The following is a 19,397-nucleotide window of genomic DNA, read 5'->3' as shown; positions in this document are numbered from 1 at the left end:
TATATATATATATCTCATATGCTTTGCATTGTTTTAACTTTAAAAAAGCAACTTCTTTCTGATGCCGTGGCGGCTTTTATTTTGCCGTGATGGTTCGCCATGATCAGTTGCATGTAGAGGAAACCTTGTATTGATGGGATGTAAGCTGTTTAAAATGATGTTTAAATAAATGAAACGTTCAAAATGGCAACTGTCGAGATTAAAGGCACAATGCAATCGACAGTCCACCGTCGCTAGACGCCCATCCCAGAGGAGTGAATGCTGCAATTCAGTGCAGCATTCGCTCAAACTAAATGCTTTTTCAATTTAGTTTGTGCTCATAGCTTTAGTTGTATTAATATTTAAAAGAATGATACTGGCATGACGTGCCTCAGAATGATGCCTCTATATTTACATTAACGTTATGCTACAGAGCTGCTAAATCTATCAACAGAATGTTTAGTATAAGGGGAAGAAGCAGAGGCTATGTAGTTGAAAAGAAGACTGCTAGCTTTATCGGGTTGTAAATGTTGGTAAAATTACCCAAAAATTCACCACATTTCTTCTGTAATGGTTTACAACCGTACTTTAAAATTTAATCTGACAAATTTAAAAATGAATCTGATTAAATTTTCATGTGTTTATATGAGCTAAAAGCATTTTTTCTAAGAACTTAAATGCTTTAAAATCTGAATTCCTTCAACACAAGACCCGTCCTGTCTTTATTAGTGGATGGATCAGTGGTTTCACTCAATCAGATCATCCCTGTTTCTAATTCCAACAGTATCATGCTTAGCATTGCATGGCATTATAATTGGAATTGATTGATTAAGAAAAAAAAAAAAACTGAAATTGATGAAACTGAAATTGGTGATGTACTTCCTCAGTTATTCAAATTCAACATGGAAAAAATACAAATAAAATTGCGTTTATACATTTGTGCTTTACGTTCTTTTCTAGTTTTATTTATTTATTTATTTTATTTATTTAATGCAGGCTTAGTTTTCCAACCCCAATTTGATCATATAATAAAAAAAACAAAGTCTATCCACAGTGATTTCACTTGGTAAATTAGGCCACTGCTTTATAAGTGAGCAAATTGGTAAGCTCCACTTATCTTGGCTCGGTTCTCTGCCCTGCGGTCCCTTGCGCCTTCTGCCTTTTTATATCACTTTTACTTCCCATTATGTCGCTGGTAGCTCTGACAGTATTTTCCTGACTATTGCATGCTGTCTTTTCATCAGGTGAAGCCTCTTGTGCTTTTATAAAAGAAACTGCTTTGTTTTGAGTGTATTTTGTACAAAAGGAAGGCTTATTTATAGTGCATGGCTGTATTTACACTGTTATGAAATGAGTTTTCTTCCTAAAAACGAATGTGCAAAACACCAGCTTAGCTGTAGATCAACTGCTGCTCGGAACTGACATTTATGCTGTATATGAAGCAAATTGTCATGATTCATCAACCAAGGTGTGTCATAATGATGTGGGATTTACAATCAATTTACAATCTACGTGCTGCGCAAAGCTCGTCGCTGAGCATGTGATGATGTCTTTATCTCGGATGTCTTTTACATGCTCACAGTTATGTCAAATGGCAAGTATCTGAGTCTGTAGCTGTTTAAATTGTTTAGATCCTTTCTTGCTCATTACAGCTCTAGTGAGATTGCAGGTCAAGGGTGACTGATTTCATCGCCGTTTAGTTTCCTCACTGTATTATTTATGCTTTCCTGAAATCACATTAGCAGCTGAAACCGAGAGGAGTTGCCTAGAAACTGAGAACGTTTCCCAGCTGGTAGTCTACAATAGATGTCAGGTGTTCCCGTTTGTATTTCCTCTCTCCGTCTGTGATTAGTCTGAGCTTCAAAGAGAGTGAGGAAAAGGACGTGTGCAATGTCTGGAGGTAGTCCGTTTGAATTATTTTCTCGTGTTTGTGCTTTGTTAACCAGTCTGCTATGGCGGTATTGAATAGAGTATTCATTTATGAATTGCAATTTTTGTTTTTTTCCCCCCCCTAAAATTGCGTTAAAAGTTGTAATGTTAAATTTGGTAGATTGGTTTGAATTTAAGGTCAGCTGTTTATATAAACCTGTAAATCATTTTAGCAAAGTGGGTCTCTTTTTAAAGTAGGAAGAAGCAGTGATCTGAGCCAGCATGAAGTGTGAGAACGGCACCCCCTCAAGCTTTAATCGTCAGCAACTCAACATAAAGCTTAACGAGGTTCGCTCTTTGAGTCAGTTTCATCATTAAACCAGAAGCACTGATCTTAGGCTGTTAAAAGTAAGCCATAATTCTGTTTTATGAAATGAAGTAGCTTGTCAAAAAGACGTGCTTCCATGGCTTCTTGCTTTTATAATTGATAGCTATTTTTTGTTTCTATTTCTCTTTTTTTTTCAGTACGTTTTGTCAGCTAGGTGAGTCAGTATGGTGGATCAGGTTAGGTTACCACGTCATGGCAGATTTCCGGAACAAAAATTAAAAATGATCTTTGGTAACTTTTTAACGCTACGGCACTGACAATTATGAACATCATTATTAGACTGACATTTTTGACCATGGTTGAAAAAACCTTGAGTGGTAATCCATTGATCAGAAAAGCTCTGTGCAAACTTTCAGTTTTGTTCAAATATCTAAATATTCAATCTTATATCTAGTTATAACTTAACTGCATAACTACCAGTAAAAAAAAAGAGGAGTGTTTGTTTGCATGCAGTTTGTTAAACTGTATGTATTATTAATCCAACAGTCATAGGGCTTTGGTTCTCCAGAAATGGCTGCACAGAGAGCAGTCGAAACAGTCATCATTAAATTTTATGACGTTCAAAGCAAACTGGTACTTTTATAAGGCAGGAGAACAATTTTTTCTATGACTTCCAGTTTATGCAGTTATGTGGAACAACACTGAAATATTTTATGAGACAAATTATCAACGAGTGGTGTGAAACAACCTATAAAAACCAGCATTAGCATGTGGTGTGCGTAAAGTGCTCCGATTACGATGTCAGCAATTAGGAAGACTTGACATACAGTATCTGTTGACGATGGAGTCCGACAAATCTCTAGAAACAAATGGTAGCTCTACATCTGTTTCAGGTGACTCCGTGTTGGAACATTATTGCAACTTCTTAACCGAGTTAACTCTGTTAGAGCAGCATATTCAAACTGGAACAAAATGTTACCGTAAAAATTTAAAAACAATCCTGATTGCAACATTCTTAGAGTAACTTTATTTTTTCATTGTTAATATTTAGGCTATAGTGGGGAAAAAAGAAGTGCGCTTGGTGATTTCACACCAGTTATCACTTCACTAATCAACACAAGCATGCTAACAGACAGACTAAGCTAAACATATGCTCCAATGCCTTGAAGCAAGCTTACACACGTTAGGATATTTGTGCGTTGTTGTAGTTAATTATTTACATTTCACACACTTGTGTAGGTAGGTATAATTATAATTATACAAGCTGTTTACTGCCACCTTTTTTGCTTTGGAATGAAATACTGTAGCTACACTTCACTTTACGTAATCAGGTGTCCTTTTAGCCCAAATAGTAACACATTTGCAGTCAGTTCAGCTGATTTAATTTAAGGGAACAGCTTTAAATTGAGTTGAAGGCTGACTGAGAGGGAAAATCTGGAATGCATTGGAGGAAAAGAAAGCTGCTTTTGGTATTCACTTTATAACAGCTGCTAATGCTAAGAAAATACCAGAGATGATTGCAGGGTTTAGCAGTGTTAGGTATAGAACCACATCTGCAGGATTTTTTCCCCCTCCTTCTGTGATCTGCGGCTGCTTTGTAAGAATGCGTAAACCGTGACCAGAACATTTATTGTACGTCCATGTTTAACATGAGGTTTGTGTGTGAAAACGATTTGAGTCTACGCTGCGTTGTACAGAATGACTCGTTGCTATTTTTAAAAACCAGATCCAGGCTATACATGACAGGATTACACTGGAGTAAATCAAAGTCTCTGAATTTTCTTGGAGCCCTCTTATGATCTCCTTAAGCAGCAGGCTTGGTTTATTTGGATTTGCATCAGTTTTTTTTTTTCTCTGATGAGAAGCGTTTAATCAGCAAAACTTACTCTCTCAGCTCTGAAATGTCCTCGGGATAGATTTACGCAAATGATGACAAATCAAATGTTTTGAACTATTTCATTGCTGCGTTGTGGTCTGTGCAACTCCGAACAGCAAAGGTACAAACCCTTAGTTCCTCGGCCATTGCTTTTCACGAATATTTTTCACATATCAATATGTGTTTGCTGTTTGTCTGGTTTTTTTTCTTTCTTTTTTTTTCCTGTTTTGAAACATTTACATCGCTAATCCTGAACAGACAAGTTTTCATTGTTTCAAGAGTGAGTCGGATGGTAGATTTTACATTAGTTCTCCCATGTTGTGTAAGATGATTTACCGAATTCACTGAATTCACAAAATGGTTGTTTTTATTTGCATTTCTCTGAATGTGTTTGCTGTACAGATGAAACGATTAATTACGATTAATCGGTTATTGAAACCGTCAACTGATTTAGCAACTGATTAATTGTTAACTGAAGTAAACACTCAAAAAAGGGGTAATTTGGAAAATAGCTAAAAATATGTACGTCACACCTAAGATATAAAAAACTTCAGTGGCAGTTTTAGCTTCACCTGGTTTAAAATCTGTAAAAAGAAAATCTCCTAGTAAGCACCTTTTGCCGCTAACTATTAACTTTAATCCAGAAAAAAATATCAACGTATCAGCTCTACCCTGTTTAAATAAATCAGACAGAAAGGGAAGCTAATGTATTTTTTTAGCTGCAGGTGCAACCTTTGCTAAAAATGATTAAGTGTATCCTAAAGGGAACGCTTTTTTGTATTTTAGGCAACAAAATGTTTTATCTTATTTAAAAAGGAATTGAATTGTCTATATATAGACTAATCAATAACTAAAATAATCATCAGTTGCAGGAAAATTTGCTGTAAGATAGCAAATTTGGACAATGGTTCCAAAATGGGTCATTGCCACCTTAAGTAAAATCTGTATTTTCTGTTTATCAGCCATAAGAGAACAAGTACCGACTTCTCATTGTGTGACTTTGTTGCGTAAACGTCAAAGCAGAGATTACTGTCCTCAGGTAAATAGGGCAGCGCGGCTCAGTTTGCTGTTTGGTCTGTTAAATCCAGGCAGAATTCCCCTTCAGTCAGAGCCCTGGTTACACACAGCTCCAGGCCCAGTGTGTTAAACATTATTTTTCCCAGTGTGGCTTTCTCCAGGGGGGAGGGGGTTGGCACGGGGATTCAGTTTAGAAAAAGATTGCGTGACAGTCGGGCATTGTGGTTTTCAAAATCCGTCTGTCAAGTTATTGCAAGGAGGGGGAAGAAATCTTGGAATTTGGCATGGGCTGGGCGTTGGGTGAAGCCTTGTAATCTTACGAGCTCTGTAGTTCAGTTGCTCGTGGTTTTCTCTAAACCTCGAGCAAAACGTCAGGCACTTTGCTGTTTGTGTGTATGCTCCAGCCCTGCGGCAAAAATCTTTTTATTCACTCACACATCAAGACAGCATGTAAACACAGCAGCCTGGTGACCCTTCTGAGATTGTGTTTAGTTAATCAGACCTAATTGAATAGGTCTTTTGAATCTGGCAGGTTTCTCGGGGGAATTCTAACACTTAAAATGAATAATTTTATCATTGATTTTTATCACAAGCTGAGCGTATTAAAGCTCATTTAGATAGAGTTCCTAATTTTAGCGATGTTGGGTAATAACAGTGAAATAGAGCTGCACACTAATGGAGATAATTAAGCAAAATAAAAAATAGATCCAATTGGAAAAACAATTAATTGGACACCTTTGCGTCTGAATGTATGTTTTTTTTTTTTTTACCCTTTATATCATTTCTCGCTTTAATTATCTACCATTATAAATAGAATTAGACTCAAGTTAATTCTCCACTTTTCGAAAGCTGAATATAGAAAGCAAAATTAGTTTTAGAACCTAATTTTTAAAAATACGGAAGCTGAGAAGGGTCTTTTCAGATATGAATATTTTCTTAAGATTTCCTAATTCCTGAAATAATGAGTTTCCAATTACACTGCAAACCAGACCTGCAGGGTGGGAGCTCATATTAATGTTCATACTAATTGAAACTTTTTTTCCCCTCCCCATTTGCTTACTGTTTTAACATTTAGAGACTGCTGAACACAACACTGAAACTGTTTACTGGTGGTGTGGTTGTTGATCGATTTGACACATTATTTGTATAAAACAGACTTGTGATTTGGGTCAATTTAATCATTTAATAAAACTAATACACAGAAAAAGAACTTTGAAATCACGTATGATTGTATTTTGGAACTATAGTGAAAACCTTTAATGGTGTTTTCTGGTGACAGTGAGGCAGTTTACTATGATTTATCTGGTTTATGAGTGGTGCTTAAATACATCATCACCACCAGAAAACTTTACCTCAAGAAAACCACATGAAAAATATTTATGGGAACCGTTGATCACAGCTTTACATGAAGAGGTAAAGTATGCCTAAAGCAATGACATTCTCAACTATGTAATTAATCCAGCTAACTCTCCAGGTCAATGTCACCTTCATCTGCGTAAGCCATGCTGTATTTGTTTTTTTCATTACAGTTAATTATTTTTATGATATATTCACATAGTCATAAAAATGCTTGAATCTGAATTATAATTTGTTTAAAGTAAAATGTACCTACAACTTATCAAAAACAGAAAAGGCAGCTTAGAAAGTGGAAATATCTTGGCGCAGTGCTACTGGACACGCTACTGGCTGTGTCCAAACACCAGTCATTTTCCTTGGCACCGATTGGCTGCACCACCAAGATTGTTAATAAAGAAGACTGGAGATGTTGGCTCCCATGGTAATGCGTATTAATGCATGTTAAGGTATATCTGGTGTTTGTACTGTTTAAAAAAAAAGACAATTGTAATTGTTTTTTGGAGGGGAGTCTGTGAATTTTAGCTATTTGTGGACAGTTTTGGTCCCCAACATCCATGAATACCAGGGGTCTCCTGTACTATCAGAAAATGTTCCATTCCACCTTTTTCTCATTTATTTAGGTTTCTGACTCTGTTTGGAACAGAAATATCTCTAAGCGACATCCTTCTAGTCACTATTATTTAGTGGAGTCACAAAATCTGTAGTATATGAATATCAGTGACGTGTGGTCAGGGGAGGCAGGTCATCATGGAAAATAAAATATAATAATAAAATAATTTATATTGCCATTTTCACCCTGTGGTTTGTACAATAAAGTACCTATTTTTTTATTTAACTTAACCAATTCTGATTATTTTTTCTTCAAAATCGCTGGATTTTCGCATTTTCCCATTCAAATGCTTGGAAGCGAAGCCGGTGAGGCAGCAGCGAGCTGAGCCTCACCTGGGATTGCGCAACCTCTCGCTAACTGCACCGGYTGCCAYTCTATGAGAGCATGCTCCTCCTGTCTGTACGTCGCCAATAAAATGGTTAAAAACATTTAATGTATGAACAGATTTTCCATAATTTAGCTTATGTATTTAATGTACTGTGTTTTTATTGTCACCAACTGTGTGTGTAACGTGTTTCGTGTGCTAAGGAGCGATCAGAAATGGCAGAGAACAGGTTCGAGGTGAGGCAGGTAGTTCTCTTGCCTCATCGCAGGGGGCGCTCATGAACCCAGACATTGTGACTCCACAGCTGCAGAGTAAGAGACAGTAACAGCGATCTAGCCATACAGAAGCTGCGCTGATACAGAGAGAGAGAAAGACATGGTTTTGAGTTGTACTTTAACGGTTTCTCCCTTTGCTGTTAAGCACAGCACGAAATTAATAATATCTACATGTCTAAGTTTGATTGAGATAACATAATTATTCTGCGGCGGCGCGGCTAAGCATCACTTGTTAAAGAATAGACTTTCTGCCCTCCAGGATTGTACGTAAATTGTACGAAATTTTCTTTATGTAAACAATAACATGCTGGGGTCTAGATTTGTAAATACAATTATAATTAAGTCTGTGCCTCACCAGCTATGAACCTCACCGCACGTCACAGATGAATATGTAATGTGAATTGAATGAGCAAAATTACTTGGAGTTTCTCCCAGGAAACATGCTACGTGCAGTGGCAGCTGTGCAGTCCACCAGGGCAGTCCGCCAGCGATGCACCGTGTTTTTGTGTTAAAAAAATGTTAAATTACAAAGTTTCCATAATTCAGAAACAATACCATCTCAGATAAATGCAGGGACAGCCCGATCGGTGCGCACTCCCTCTGTTGTCGGTTGTTAGCGCTATGAATGGTCGTAGCTTGGATCTGGAATGTAATGACCAAAGCTGCATTACAAAATAAAGAACAGACAAAATAACCAGTATGACTCCATTAACAAATAATTTGAAAGCAACTTACTCTATTTTTACCTTTAATTTTCTGCCGTCATTTTTGGTTTCAGCCCTCTGTGGCTCCATAAAATACAGAACCATTGTATGGTGACAGCTCAATGTGAATTTCCCATCCTGTCTCATCCACTCAGCCAAGCAACTTCGTCAGCTTCGACTCTTCCATGAACACATTAATTAGTTCTTCCTCTGGGCAGCAGTAAAAATGGGCCATCCACCCTGACATCAGAAAGCCATGAAGCAAAAAGACTTACAAGAGCTAATATGAAATTTCATCATGGATTAATGTTTGGTCTTCAAAGTACCCTGGTCATCGTGGATTTAGATTTCTTATCCTGTGACTGATGCAACCCACACAGAATATCTCGGTGTATAATCTATAACTATATCTTAAATTGGAGGGGGGAAGCTTTAATCTTACTCCATCTTTCGACACTTAGTAGTCAAACATTAGAATCACACTGGATGAAGTAGAAACTCAGTATCGTAATTAGTTTTTTTCTTTCCAATCAGAGACGAGATTCATTACGGGAACAGTTTGGTCGACATTTCATCAAACATCTGAGAACTGCCGATGTCGAGTTTGAGCTTGTTCGTCCAGCATACCTGAAGCAAAGCCCACTGAATGAAGACGATTAAAAGCAGCAGCTCATCCGTTTGATTCTGTATCAAAGTGGTGGACTTACTGTCTTCGTCTAAATGCAATAAACTTCGTAGTCAGGAGCGACTGTTTTGTAGTTTTTGGATCGCTACGTACCCTGCAAACAGTTATTTAAAGGCTTTGCAGGCTGATAATCTACTGTGTCAGTTGTTGTTTTGTCATCTAAGCGTAATTGGATTCAGCGTTGGCAGCATATTCCAGAGCACTGAGTGGTTTATGCCCAATTAATAAATGCGCGTCGCTGGCTGCAGTCTGGCATTCCTCCTGCAGTTCACTGCTAATTATTTGGAGAGCTTTAATGTCGACTGCCTTGAATAAAGAGCACTAAGAGTGGTGCTGCAACGGGCCCTAAAATCATCATCAGTTTTCCTCCCCATGTCTCCCTCTCTCTCTCTTTTTTTTTTTTTTTGTCCACCCACATTTTCCTGCTTCCAGTTTTGGTCGCTCTCATTGTGTCCCCGCCTGGCTGTCCTTTTCGTTCTCCTCTCCCACACGGACCTGCTGTCGTTTCATCGCTGTCACGGCGTGTCAGAACAGGTGAAATCAATTACTGACCCTCTGCGGCCTACTCCCTTACCGCAACTAGCTTTTTTAATTGAGAGAATTAATGAGCGATCAGTCTGCGAGATGATTTGGTGTCATGGATAGCTCTGCTGTGTGCGAGGGAGGAAAGCTGGAAGAGCTGGTTGTGGCGAGGGGGTTTGTTTGCTCGACCCTGCATTTCTAATTCTGTCCTTCCACAGAGGCAGTTAAGGCAGTTCACATTCCTCCTCTTCATTCCCTGACTGCTAATCACCTCTGAGGTTGAGGAGAAAGGTTGAGGAAAGACACAGTAGTTCATTGCACCACTTTACAGCTGCATCGCCCTTCGCTCTATTGAGGATCTCTTTCAAGGGCCTTTACCAGAATCTCTCAATATCCACTTCCCTTTCCATGTTGGCTGAATCATAGCATTAGTGCAGTAGATTCACAAAATCATTCACATGCAGATACAAAAACCTAACTTGGTACAAATGTCCCAGGTGCTAGTTTAAAAAAAAAAAAAAAGTTAAAATAATTCAAGATGGTAATTATTTTATAATTATAAATAATTCAATTTTTCCATTATTCCAGGTGACCACCATGTCACATGTTGTCATGTTACATAGAATTTTGCACTAAAATGGCCCGTTAGATGACTCTCCGGTGGACATTTTTCAAAATGTCTGCCATGGTTGTAACAGAGCATATGTTTGCCCTAAAACTGGCAGCTGTTGCTGTCAGCAGTGAGCACAGCTAACCAAAAAGTTAAGTTCAGTAACCAGTAATTGACTAAGCAAAAATCTGAACTATTCCAAAGCCTTACTGATAATTATCTAAACTAATTAGAAGCCACTACACACTTAAAAAAAAATTAGCAGAAGCCAATGCTAAATCTGATAAAATTTTTTAGATTGGCATGAGCTAACGCTTAACCGCTAACCACATAAAAAATTGGAGAAGCTAATGCTAACCATTAAGACGACAGTTTCTCCGTCTGTCACACATCTTCATGTCCTTCTAGTTGATGACTGGTATGAGATACTCAAGCAGCAAAGTCCTCAGTTTCAGTTTTGCCATCTGATTTTGCTACGCATTATTACTTTAAATTTGTATGAATTTAAAGTCAAAAACATATAATGTGACAAAGTTAATTCAAGTCATGAAATTTAAAAGCCTCAGAAACAGTGGTTGTCATTCTGGAAATACCTAATGGGAAATACGAAAGCATACAATGTGAGAGGTGAACATCCAAATTTGTATGCTTATCTCCGTACTTAAAACTGTTTTACAATAATATACTGAACTACATTAGCTCTGTGTGTGATTAGAAAGATGTTCTGAAGTGTTTCATGTTTTTTTTTTTTTGGTCTCTCAAACCTCTTCGTCTTTCTTCGCAGATGGAATCTCCCGTCTCCACGCCAGCTCCTCCCCCTCTCCACCTGCTGGCCACGGTCGGCAACAGCGAAATTGCCTCGCCGTGCGAGCAGATAATGGTGCGCACGCGCTCGGTGGCGGTGAACACATCCGACGTGGCCCTGGCCACAGAACCCGAGTGCTTGGGACCGTGCGAGCCCGGAACCAGTGTCAACCTTGAAGGCATCGTGTGGCAAGAAACTGAAGACGGTAAGAGAAGTGATTAAAGATAATACTCAGAAATATCTCTTCTCGTGAAACACTTAGGTTCTGCCTTGTTTTTGCACAAGAGGAAATATTGTAAAACGTATGGGATTGATGCGTCTGGTCTTGTACAGTTCCCCTCAGTTAGTTTTGCTTTTTTTGCTTAAGCAATGGTTGGAATTTCTTGTATATTTTCTTTAATCCACACAGTCAAAGCTGTTCAGACACAATCACTACTCTGTGTTATGTGGTGAAATGTTAAATATTCTTCAACAAGTTGCACCTTGATAATGCTTGCCATCAACACTCTACTGTAATAAATCCGGCTGGATTTTACAGTAGAGCTCAGTTATTCATTGGTTGGTTTTCTGGCTTTTCATATGGGTTGAGATCAGAACTTCTGGTAGATTAATTTCAGTGTATTAATTTCAAGAACAGTTTAGAAATCTGTTTGAAATCATTGTCCTGCTTTAGCACCCAGCTATATCCAGGGTTCAGCCATTTAATTGTTGATCTGAGGTGAAGTTGGAAGAATCTGAAGGCAGTCTTGAACAGTTTTGTGCTATTGACCATGTAGGTGCGAAAGCGCCACCTTATCCAAATATGCGTTGTCACTCTGACTATAAGCCTCAATCTGCCTACTTTGGCCGAGGGATTTGGCTTGTACATTAGGGCAGCTGCAAATTTAATTCAAGCTTGAAAGTTTGGATTTTTACAGCAGGGACGTCTACCTTGGCCAAGAGCTTTTCAGTCCATGTTGATGTTAAACTGGCTTCACTGTGAACAATGACAACAGTGTTGGAGCAGGTTCCAGTTCACCGGAGGCTTGAATCGCTTTGGTTCTTGGATTGTTCTGGAACCTTCTTAAGGATTTGAGACATTCTGGGTCAGATGGTTCAAACCTGGAGCACAACTGGGTGTGCCAATATGGCTGTGATGCCAAACATACATCACATCTGCATTGGTTCACATGCACTATTAAAACCAAGGATCAAATTCATGCTTGGCTCACGATTGGCCAATACTTGCATATGAAATGGATCGTATCTACTTCTGCAAACATCTGAAAATCAACCTGTGTACAATATCCCCGTGTGTGTTTCCATTCACCATGTAATTACGCAAATTGGAATTATAAGAATACTTTTGCTTAACGGAAACACGGCAATTTTGAATGCGGATGAGGTGGTTTTTCAGCTGTATCAAAATTTGTGTATTTTGCGAAAATACATTGGAAACACTATTTTTTGTTGCATCACACGAGTCACATGATCAACAGCCGGACATTTCTACCAGCGGAATACTTGAAGGCGATGACAGGAAGTGGCAGGAGGATGATGGCGCGTTATGTTTTTAGATGACATCGTGTGAACAAACATATTCACTTATTTTTATTCCGTTTTATTTAATGGAAAAACCACAATTGCAAAATTGTGCTTTTTCGACAGTAGCAGAATATCGACAAAGTGTTACGCACATTTGTAATGGAAACATAACTGTGTGCAGATGAGGACCGGACACCAGGTCTCATTTGCCTGTGTGTGGTTAACAATAGTCACTCCACTATTGTCAACTTAACTTTTCTGACTCCTATGACATTATCATATTTTTATTATTTTTTTATTCCATATTGACCAAAACCTGAATTGGCAGGCTGAGGTTTTTAAAGATCGGTAATCTGCCCTAAAAGTGCAATCGGTGCTCCCCTAATCTATGCCATTGATGAATGTATGTAAATGTCTTTGAAGGTGTACAGAGTGACTGCTGTGAGGCTAAGACATCAAAGAATTTTTCGGTTTTGTCATTACTTTTCATACCTTCATGCCTCCTGAAATATAATTCACTATAAGCAAAATTGCCTGAGGAAATAGTGGTGGCTCCAATTTGTGCTTTAACACCACATACTGCATTATACTTCCAGGCAGCATAGTGGTTGGCAGCCAGTTCTTAGGTGGCCTTGATTTGTTTTTTCTTTTTTTTCTGCTCTGCCTGGGAGTGTGCAGACGGGAGTTTGTTGCACAGAGATATCTCCTCAAAAACATCATGCCTCCACAACAAAAGCCGTGTTGTTTTTCCTTTTTTTTCTTTTTGCAAGCATGCCAGTTGGGAATAGTTGGCTCATCTCCTGCGGTGCAATCCGAGTGAAATCTTAGGCACTCTGTTTTTTTGTTGTTTTTTTCCCCAGCCTTTGATTGAAACCACATTGAGCTTATTTAATTTTAAGATGTATCAGTATCATTATCAGGGTTCCTTTTGGATCTGAGAAACTTTGCTTCTTTTTTTTCCCCCTCTCTCTGTTGTGAATGTGAAATAATGCAAACAGTGAATCTTCAAAGCGGCTTGCGCTCAGCCGCTCTGCGGGCATGCTGAGTACAAATCGCCCACACATCCACAGTGCTGCCTGTTGGTTCACTTTGAGGAACCAAACAGAGGAGGAGAAGTGGGGGGAATAAAAAAAAAACTCTGCCTCATCAACATTCCCAAAACAGCCCCTGTTTTGCCATCGAGTGGCTTTTCCTCCCCTCTTTCCTTTTTTTGTGATTTTTGCTCCAGCTCTGAGCCGTGTTTGATTCCCTCTCTTCTGTTACCGAGCATCCAGCCGGTCACCCCTTGACTCTGTATCCAGGCAAACTGGGAGAGAGTGAGTGCATGGTGTGGGGGGTGGGAGTTGGGGGAAGACAAGGCCACTTCTGTTAGTGACACAAACATGGCTCTGAGCCAAAACCAGTACTATGCTGTTCTCCCTCATTCTCTGCCTCCCACAGAGTGATTGAACCCCCTCCTTTTGCCCTGCCCCCCTCTCCTCCCTTCACATTCCCCCTGTCCTTTGCCTGCACACACACTCTCTCTCTCTCTCTCTTTCTCTCAAGCTGGTATTTTGGCTGAAAGAGGTGGTGGTTTGGTCTGGTGGAGCTGTGTTTTCCTCTGATTCTGTCCTGTCTGGCCCAGTGGGGAGGAGGACGGTGGGTGCTTTAGAGTGGTTTTTAAAGTGGTGAGGTGAAGAGAGATAGGGAGGGGGGGGAGGGAGTTGGTTGGGAGGTGGTGATAGGGAGGTGGGGGGTGGGCACTCTGCAGGTGTAGCGCACAGGTTGTTATGGCTGTCAGAGCTTTAGAGACCACTCGGGTAAGATTACAAGTGCACTCGCTTTGAAGATGCTTTTTTTCCCCCTTCTTCTTCTTCTTTTTATCTGAGAGGAAAAAGACTTGTCAAGCAGACGTAATTTATTTCTGTCAGGGTTTTTAGGCTTACTTTGAAATTTGCCATGAGAGTTGCTTGATAGGAAGAAGCTACATGTGATATGACTTTTTTTTTTTTTTTTTAAACTAAGTTATTTTTCTTCTTATGTTCGTTTAAGGTAGCCGGCTCCCTCCTTTCCTCTCCCCCAACAAGAGCTGTGGTTTGAAAGGGCAGAGCGATCGTCGTCGAAAAACACGGTTTCAAATATCAAAAGCACTCAATTTATTACTGGGGATTTATGGACATGGAGAAGAAATATGGTCCATGTTAGCTGACAGGAACAAATTGCATGTACATGCATGTTTTCATACTGTACTACTCATTTGGTATACTGTAATTTATGCCATTGATTGTCAGGGGGTGGAAGTTAAGCATTTCTCTCACCGGCCACTGTTGCTAGTGGAATAAACAAATGTTTGTTTCTTTTTAATGTAACCAAGATCAATATTACACAATTACATTTTATTGAAAGCTTTTATTATTGACCGGTAGCAACATACCATACTTGTGTATTGACATAGTGTTGGTGGTGGTAGCATGCTGTGTTTAACCCCAGTATAATTGTTTGGGCTGTGTTGGTCGTTTACTGGTTTTAATGAATTATGAAGACAAAAGCTTCTAAAAAGTCAGAAATCGCATGTGTAGTTTTATTAAATTACACATTATTTTCTGAAGATTTTATATGAAGTTATATTTCCATTGATTGCAATTTTGAACCCTGTTTGGACCTGCTGACTCATGTGAAATATTACAGCTCATCACTTCTAATGAAACTGATTAACCCTGACAGATCTTCACAGAACAAAACAAAAACTTGAAAATCAATAAAACCTTCAAATTAAGAACAAATAATCACCAGATGGTGCATATTTGACCTGTTTCGATAAATACAAGATGCGGTTTCCAATAGTAACACCATCTGCTACTTAGAAACGATTTGCATAAGCCCATCAAATACACAAAATATATATATTTAACTGCAACGATCAGGTAGCAGTTTAGCAGCTTCACACATTCAATTCAACATCATAATTATTTATAGTTGTATTTTTTTACCCTGATATTCACAGAAAGACTTCTGTAAGCAAACTCTCCTTTTCTCCTAATGACATTTATTAAATATTTTCATTAAGTTCAAACATAGTTTACACTGCGGAATGGCATCATTAGAATAAAAACCTTTCCGAACAGCTACGATTTTACTCTATTTGGTATTTTAAACCTCAGCCTGTATATAAGGACATAAATGATTCAGCAAGCAGAAATAAAACACGGTCAGTATTTTTCTTCTGTTTACATTTTTCATGTCTTTACATTTTGGACGCTGTTGAAGTTTGTTTACATTTCATTCTAAGTTTGTTTAAACTGAATTTTGCTGTATTTGTAAGAGACGCTGAGAAGAGAACACATAAGAACCTGTTATGTGTCGAGTAGAGTTGAGATGCAAATCAAAACGCACATCTTTAACATCTCTATTGGTTTTCCTCTGATCAAGGCCTTTGCTCTTGTTTGATTCTTCTCGATGGTTTTCCATCAAAGTAGCAACGATTCAAACCTTCAATAAAATTACCCACAGCCCCGCTCTCAATTTTACCTTTTAATGAGCTATCAGCTTTGTATATTAACTCAACTTCGACATGAAAAATCTTTGATTGCTGAACAATAAAGCCGAGTGTTTAGCTTACAAACGGCTTCTTTGAATTCGCTGCTTGTTAGCTGCAGATAAATGAGCTTCTATTTATAAGAGAGCCTGATGGTTGTGTCTTAAAAGGAAACACCAGGGTGTTGTTTTACCCTTAAAATCTGCATTCTTCAGATTTTTCAGTTTTGGTATAGTCAGTGAACTTATTCTCAATGACTTCCTTTGTGTTGCTTTTTTCACACCACATTAAACGACACAAAGATATGTGCTGTATTCCCTCTGCATCATTTTTTTATGGCACAAGCTCCTAAAAATCCAAGGCTGACTGGCCTTGGAATGAAATCGACCTGGTTGCCATTTGCGTCACACCCCCATGCAGCTGCTGTTACTTCAACAAATAAGAACCAACCCTGTCAAAAAAAAAGAGACTCAAAGAACCAGGAACACAAACACAGCAGTCATTCTGATTAGAGGTGAATTAAAAAAAGTGTCCACCAGATTCTTTCGTATTTGTACATTTCAGGCATTTTAACCCCCTACCTAAATGTGCGTGCGGATACAATTTAGCATGCCAAACAACAGCTGCTTTATCACCTCCGCCTTTTGGCCTAGTGGGAGTAAATGAACAACAAGCTCCTAGTAATTGTCTGTGCCTCACCCGACTCACTCTGAAAGCCAGAGAAGGAAGCAGGCGAGGAGGAAGCAAGCAACACATCATAAAAAGCGATCAAAGAAGCTGGACCTCTGGTTGGACCTGACAACATTCTTGCTTGATGAGGATGAATGGATTTTTTTTTTTTTTTGTCTCGTGTAATTTGAGGCTTTGAGCACACATGCGTCCAAATCTGGATAATAACTTAATGGAAGCTAAAATGCATCATGGGTTGCTCTAAAATAAAACCCACATACCTTTTTTTTTTTTTTTTTAAGAAATTAAAGCCATGTAGGTCTTTTGTAGAAGAACAGAAAATGTCTAACGTAGGAGAAAGTCTCTGTCATGCTGTCAGTCTGGAGGCAACCGAAGCATAGAGATCAGGAGGAGGTTAGCTGGGTGAGGTGGGGAGGAGGAGGGGTAGGAGCAATGGTATTTTAAGGCCTAGCACTGAAACAAATCCCCTCAGAGCAGACGAGGCAGTGGCAGCTCCCAGGGTCGTGTCGACGGGGCGACGGGGGCGGCCCCTCCCAGGCTTAGCATGCTGATACCTCCAAATGCCATCTCTGAGATGCAGGAGAAGTTTATTGGTCTTGAAACGGAGCCCAGAACGCCTTGGCTCCTGCTCCAGGGCAGAGGGAACACAGAGGGGGCCCCTTTAGCCAAACACTGCAGCTCCATGCCAGTGGCAGTGTGGCGTTTAGACACACACACACAACACACACGCACACACAGATCCTTCAGTTCACAGCAGGCTATTCCCAAAGCAGGTCCCACAGCTTCTTATGCTCCCTAATAGATGAATAATATAAGCTGTTTGTGATAAGTGTTTGTCTCATGGATTATTTATACAGCCACCATCACTGCAGCATCTCCAGCTTTGGTGTTATCATGGCAGTTAATAACTGTTAGGCTTCTGCGTAGAAGAAATGGGAATGTATAACAGATGGAAGTGAAGTTTATCTCATGTAGCACTGTCTAGTTGCTGCATCGGTTCAAGCTATCATAACGGGCCCCAGATATGAAGAAGAATGCTTTACATTACAGTGTCTATGTCTAAGACTCTTATTTTGAACTTGGAAAGGAAGTAGATACGCGGTTGTTTTGTGGTCAGTTATTGAAAATTGCTTATCAGAGTGTATGCAGAGGGTTTGTTGGCACGGAGAGCCACTAGTTAACCATTTAGCTTCTAACGATGCTAACTAAATTGTAGACCTGCTTTAGAGCTTCCTATTAGTGCTAAAGAACTGTTTCATTGACCAAAATCAGGGCCGCAGTTGTGCACTTCTAGTTAGAATGAGGGAAACAAAATAGATTCTTCGACCACAGCTACCTTGACCAACATTTTTTTTTAAGTAATTTTTTTATCCTGTTTGGGGGGGAATCAGCATTTTTACTGTTTTTGGAATTTTAATAAAAATTCTATTATCCATGCTATTACAATGTTAACAGCTTCAAAATCGAAATGTTTATGATCCCGAGCATGGCTAAAGTAGTGTTAGGCTAAAGACTCTACCAAAGCTAGAATAGATTGGGTTTTTCCAAAGCTAGCATAGATTGGTTATTCTAGCACAGAAAACCAGAGTTCATTTATAAAGTGGGCCTCTCTATTATCAACTTACTTCCACACAAATTCACCAGAAATAGATTACGTCTGGTAATTGGTATTTAGTAAGCCCCTAAATATTAAAATCTCATCTTGTCCCGATGTTGTGTGTAGTTTTGTGTCATTGACTAGATATATCATCTTGCCTGTAATAATGGTGTAATTTGTTTAATTTCTTCCTTGTTTTTACTTTCTGGATATGATTAAGCCAGTTCTGTATGAAAAATGGATGTCTATTGCTCACCTGCCAGCTGTCTTTTACTGATGACTCATTACATCGTTTTTCAGACGAGCCATGGCCTCTCTCTGGGACGTTGCTGGAGGAACTGTACTTGAAAATAGAGGAAGCGTCGTCTGGACGCCTGTATTTGTCAATCAGACCAATAAGCAGCAACCAAAATGGATTGCAAAGCTAATCACAAAAGACCAATTTTATTAACTGCCGGGCACAGATCCTAAGGATTAAAGCAAAAGTGGTAAAACAATTTATTTCCTCAGTCCGCGCACAGATGATTTTCATTTTCCTGTTCTTTGGCCGCTCTCTTAGCCAACTCTTACCCTCACCAGTGCTTACTGTGCAAAAGTGGAAGTGGAGAATTTCCAAGCTAGAATGTCGCTTTCCTAAATACATGTGGTTAAAATGACACAATGGGAAACTTCAGATAGTCACAGATTATTGTTCCTGAGGGAGAGAGCCTGATTTGTTAGTCACACATTTAGTCCCAGGGTGAAGTTGGCAAGATGGTTCCAGAATTGACCCAAATCTTGTGAAAAAAGAGACATTTGTTCCTGTTCTTACTGACCGACAACAGCCTTTTTCCAAATGCTTAAACAGTCTCGAAGTATAAATCATACGCCTGGAGGAGTTGGAGGGCTTTGCCAGTGGTTGTCACAAGATATCATGTTTTCCTTATACACGTCAAGGAGAGCTTGAGTAATGTGCCTTTGGCAGATCCATCGCTTAATCTCAGCACCATCTCCTCTAAGGAAAAACACCAGAGGGGTTGTTTTAACAAGAGATTGTAGATTCACCCGGATGACATTTGAGGATACTGCTCCCTGCTGCAGTGCTGATTACTTAGAGGGCTATTTGCATGTA

The 19,397-nt window shown here is 39.2% G+C and overlaps 1 protein-coding gene across 1 annotated transcript in view; it reads left to right on the top strand.

The window, feature by feature from the left end:
- znf609b (zinc finger protein 609b) overlaps positions 1 to 19,397 on the top strand; it is a 93,711-nt gene that overhangs the window by 56,473 nt on the left and 17,841 nt on the right. The window contains exon 3 of the mRNA XM_008404680.2: positions 10,941 to 11,166. Within this exon, the coding sequence (XP_008402902.1) occupies positions 10,941 to 11,166 (226 nt within the window). The remainder of the gene's footprint in view (positions 1 to 10,940; positions 11,167 to 19,397) is intronic.

The sequence above is a fragment of the Poecilia reticulata genome, linkage group LG3 (genome assembly GCF_000633615.1).
Source record: "Poecilia reticulata strain Guanapo linkage group LG3, Guppy_female_1.0+MT, whole genome shotgun sequence".
In the NCBI taxonomy this organism is placed as follows: Eukaryota; Metazoa; Chordata; class Actinopteri; order Cyprinodontiformes; family Poeciliidae; genus Poecilia; species Poecilia reticulata.
Note: the sequence above shows the minus strand (reverse complement) of the source record. Positions and strands in the feature narration are given on the sequence as shown.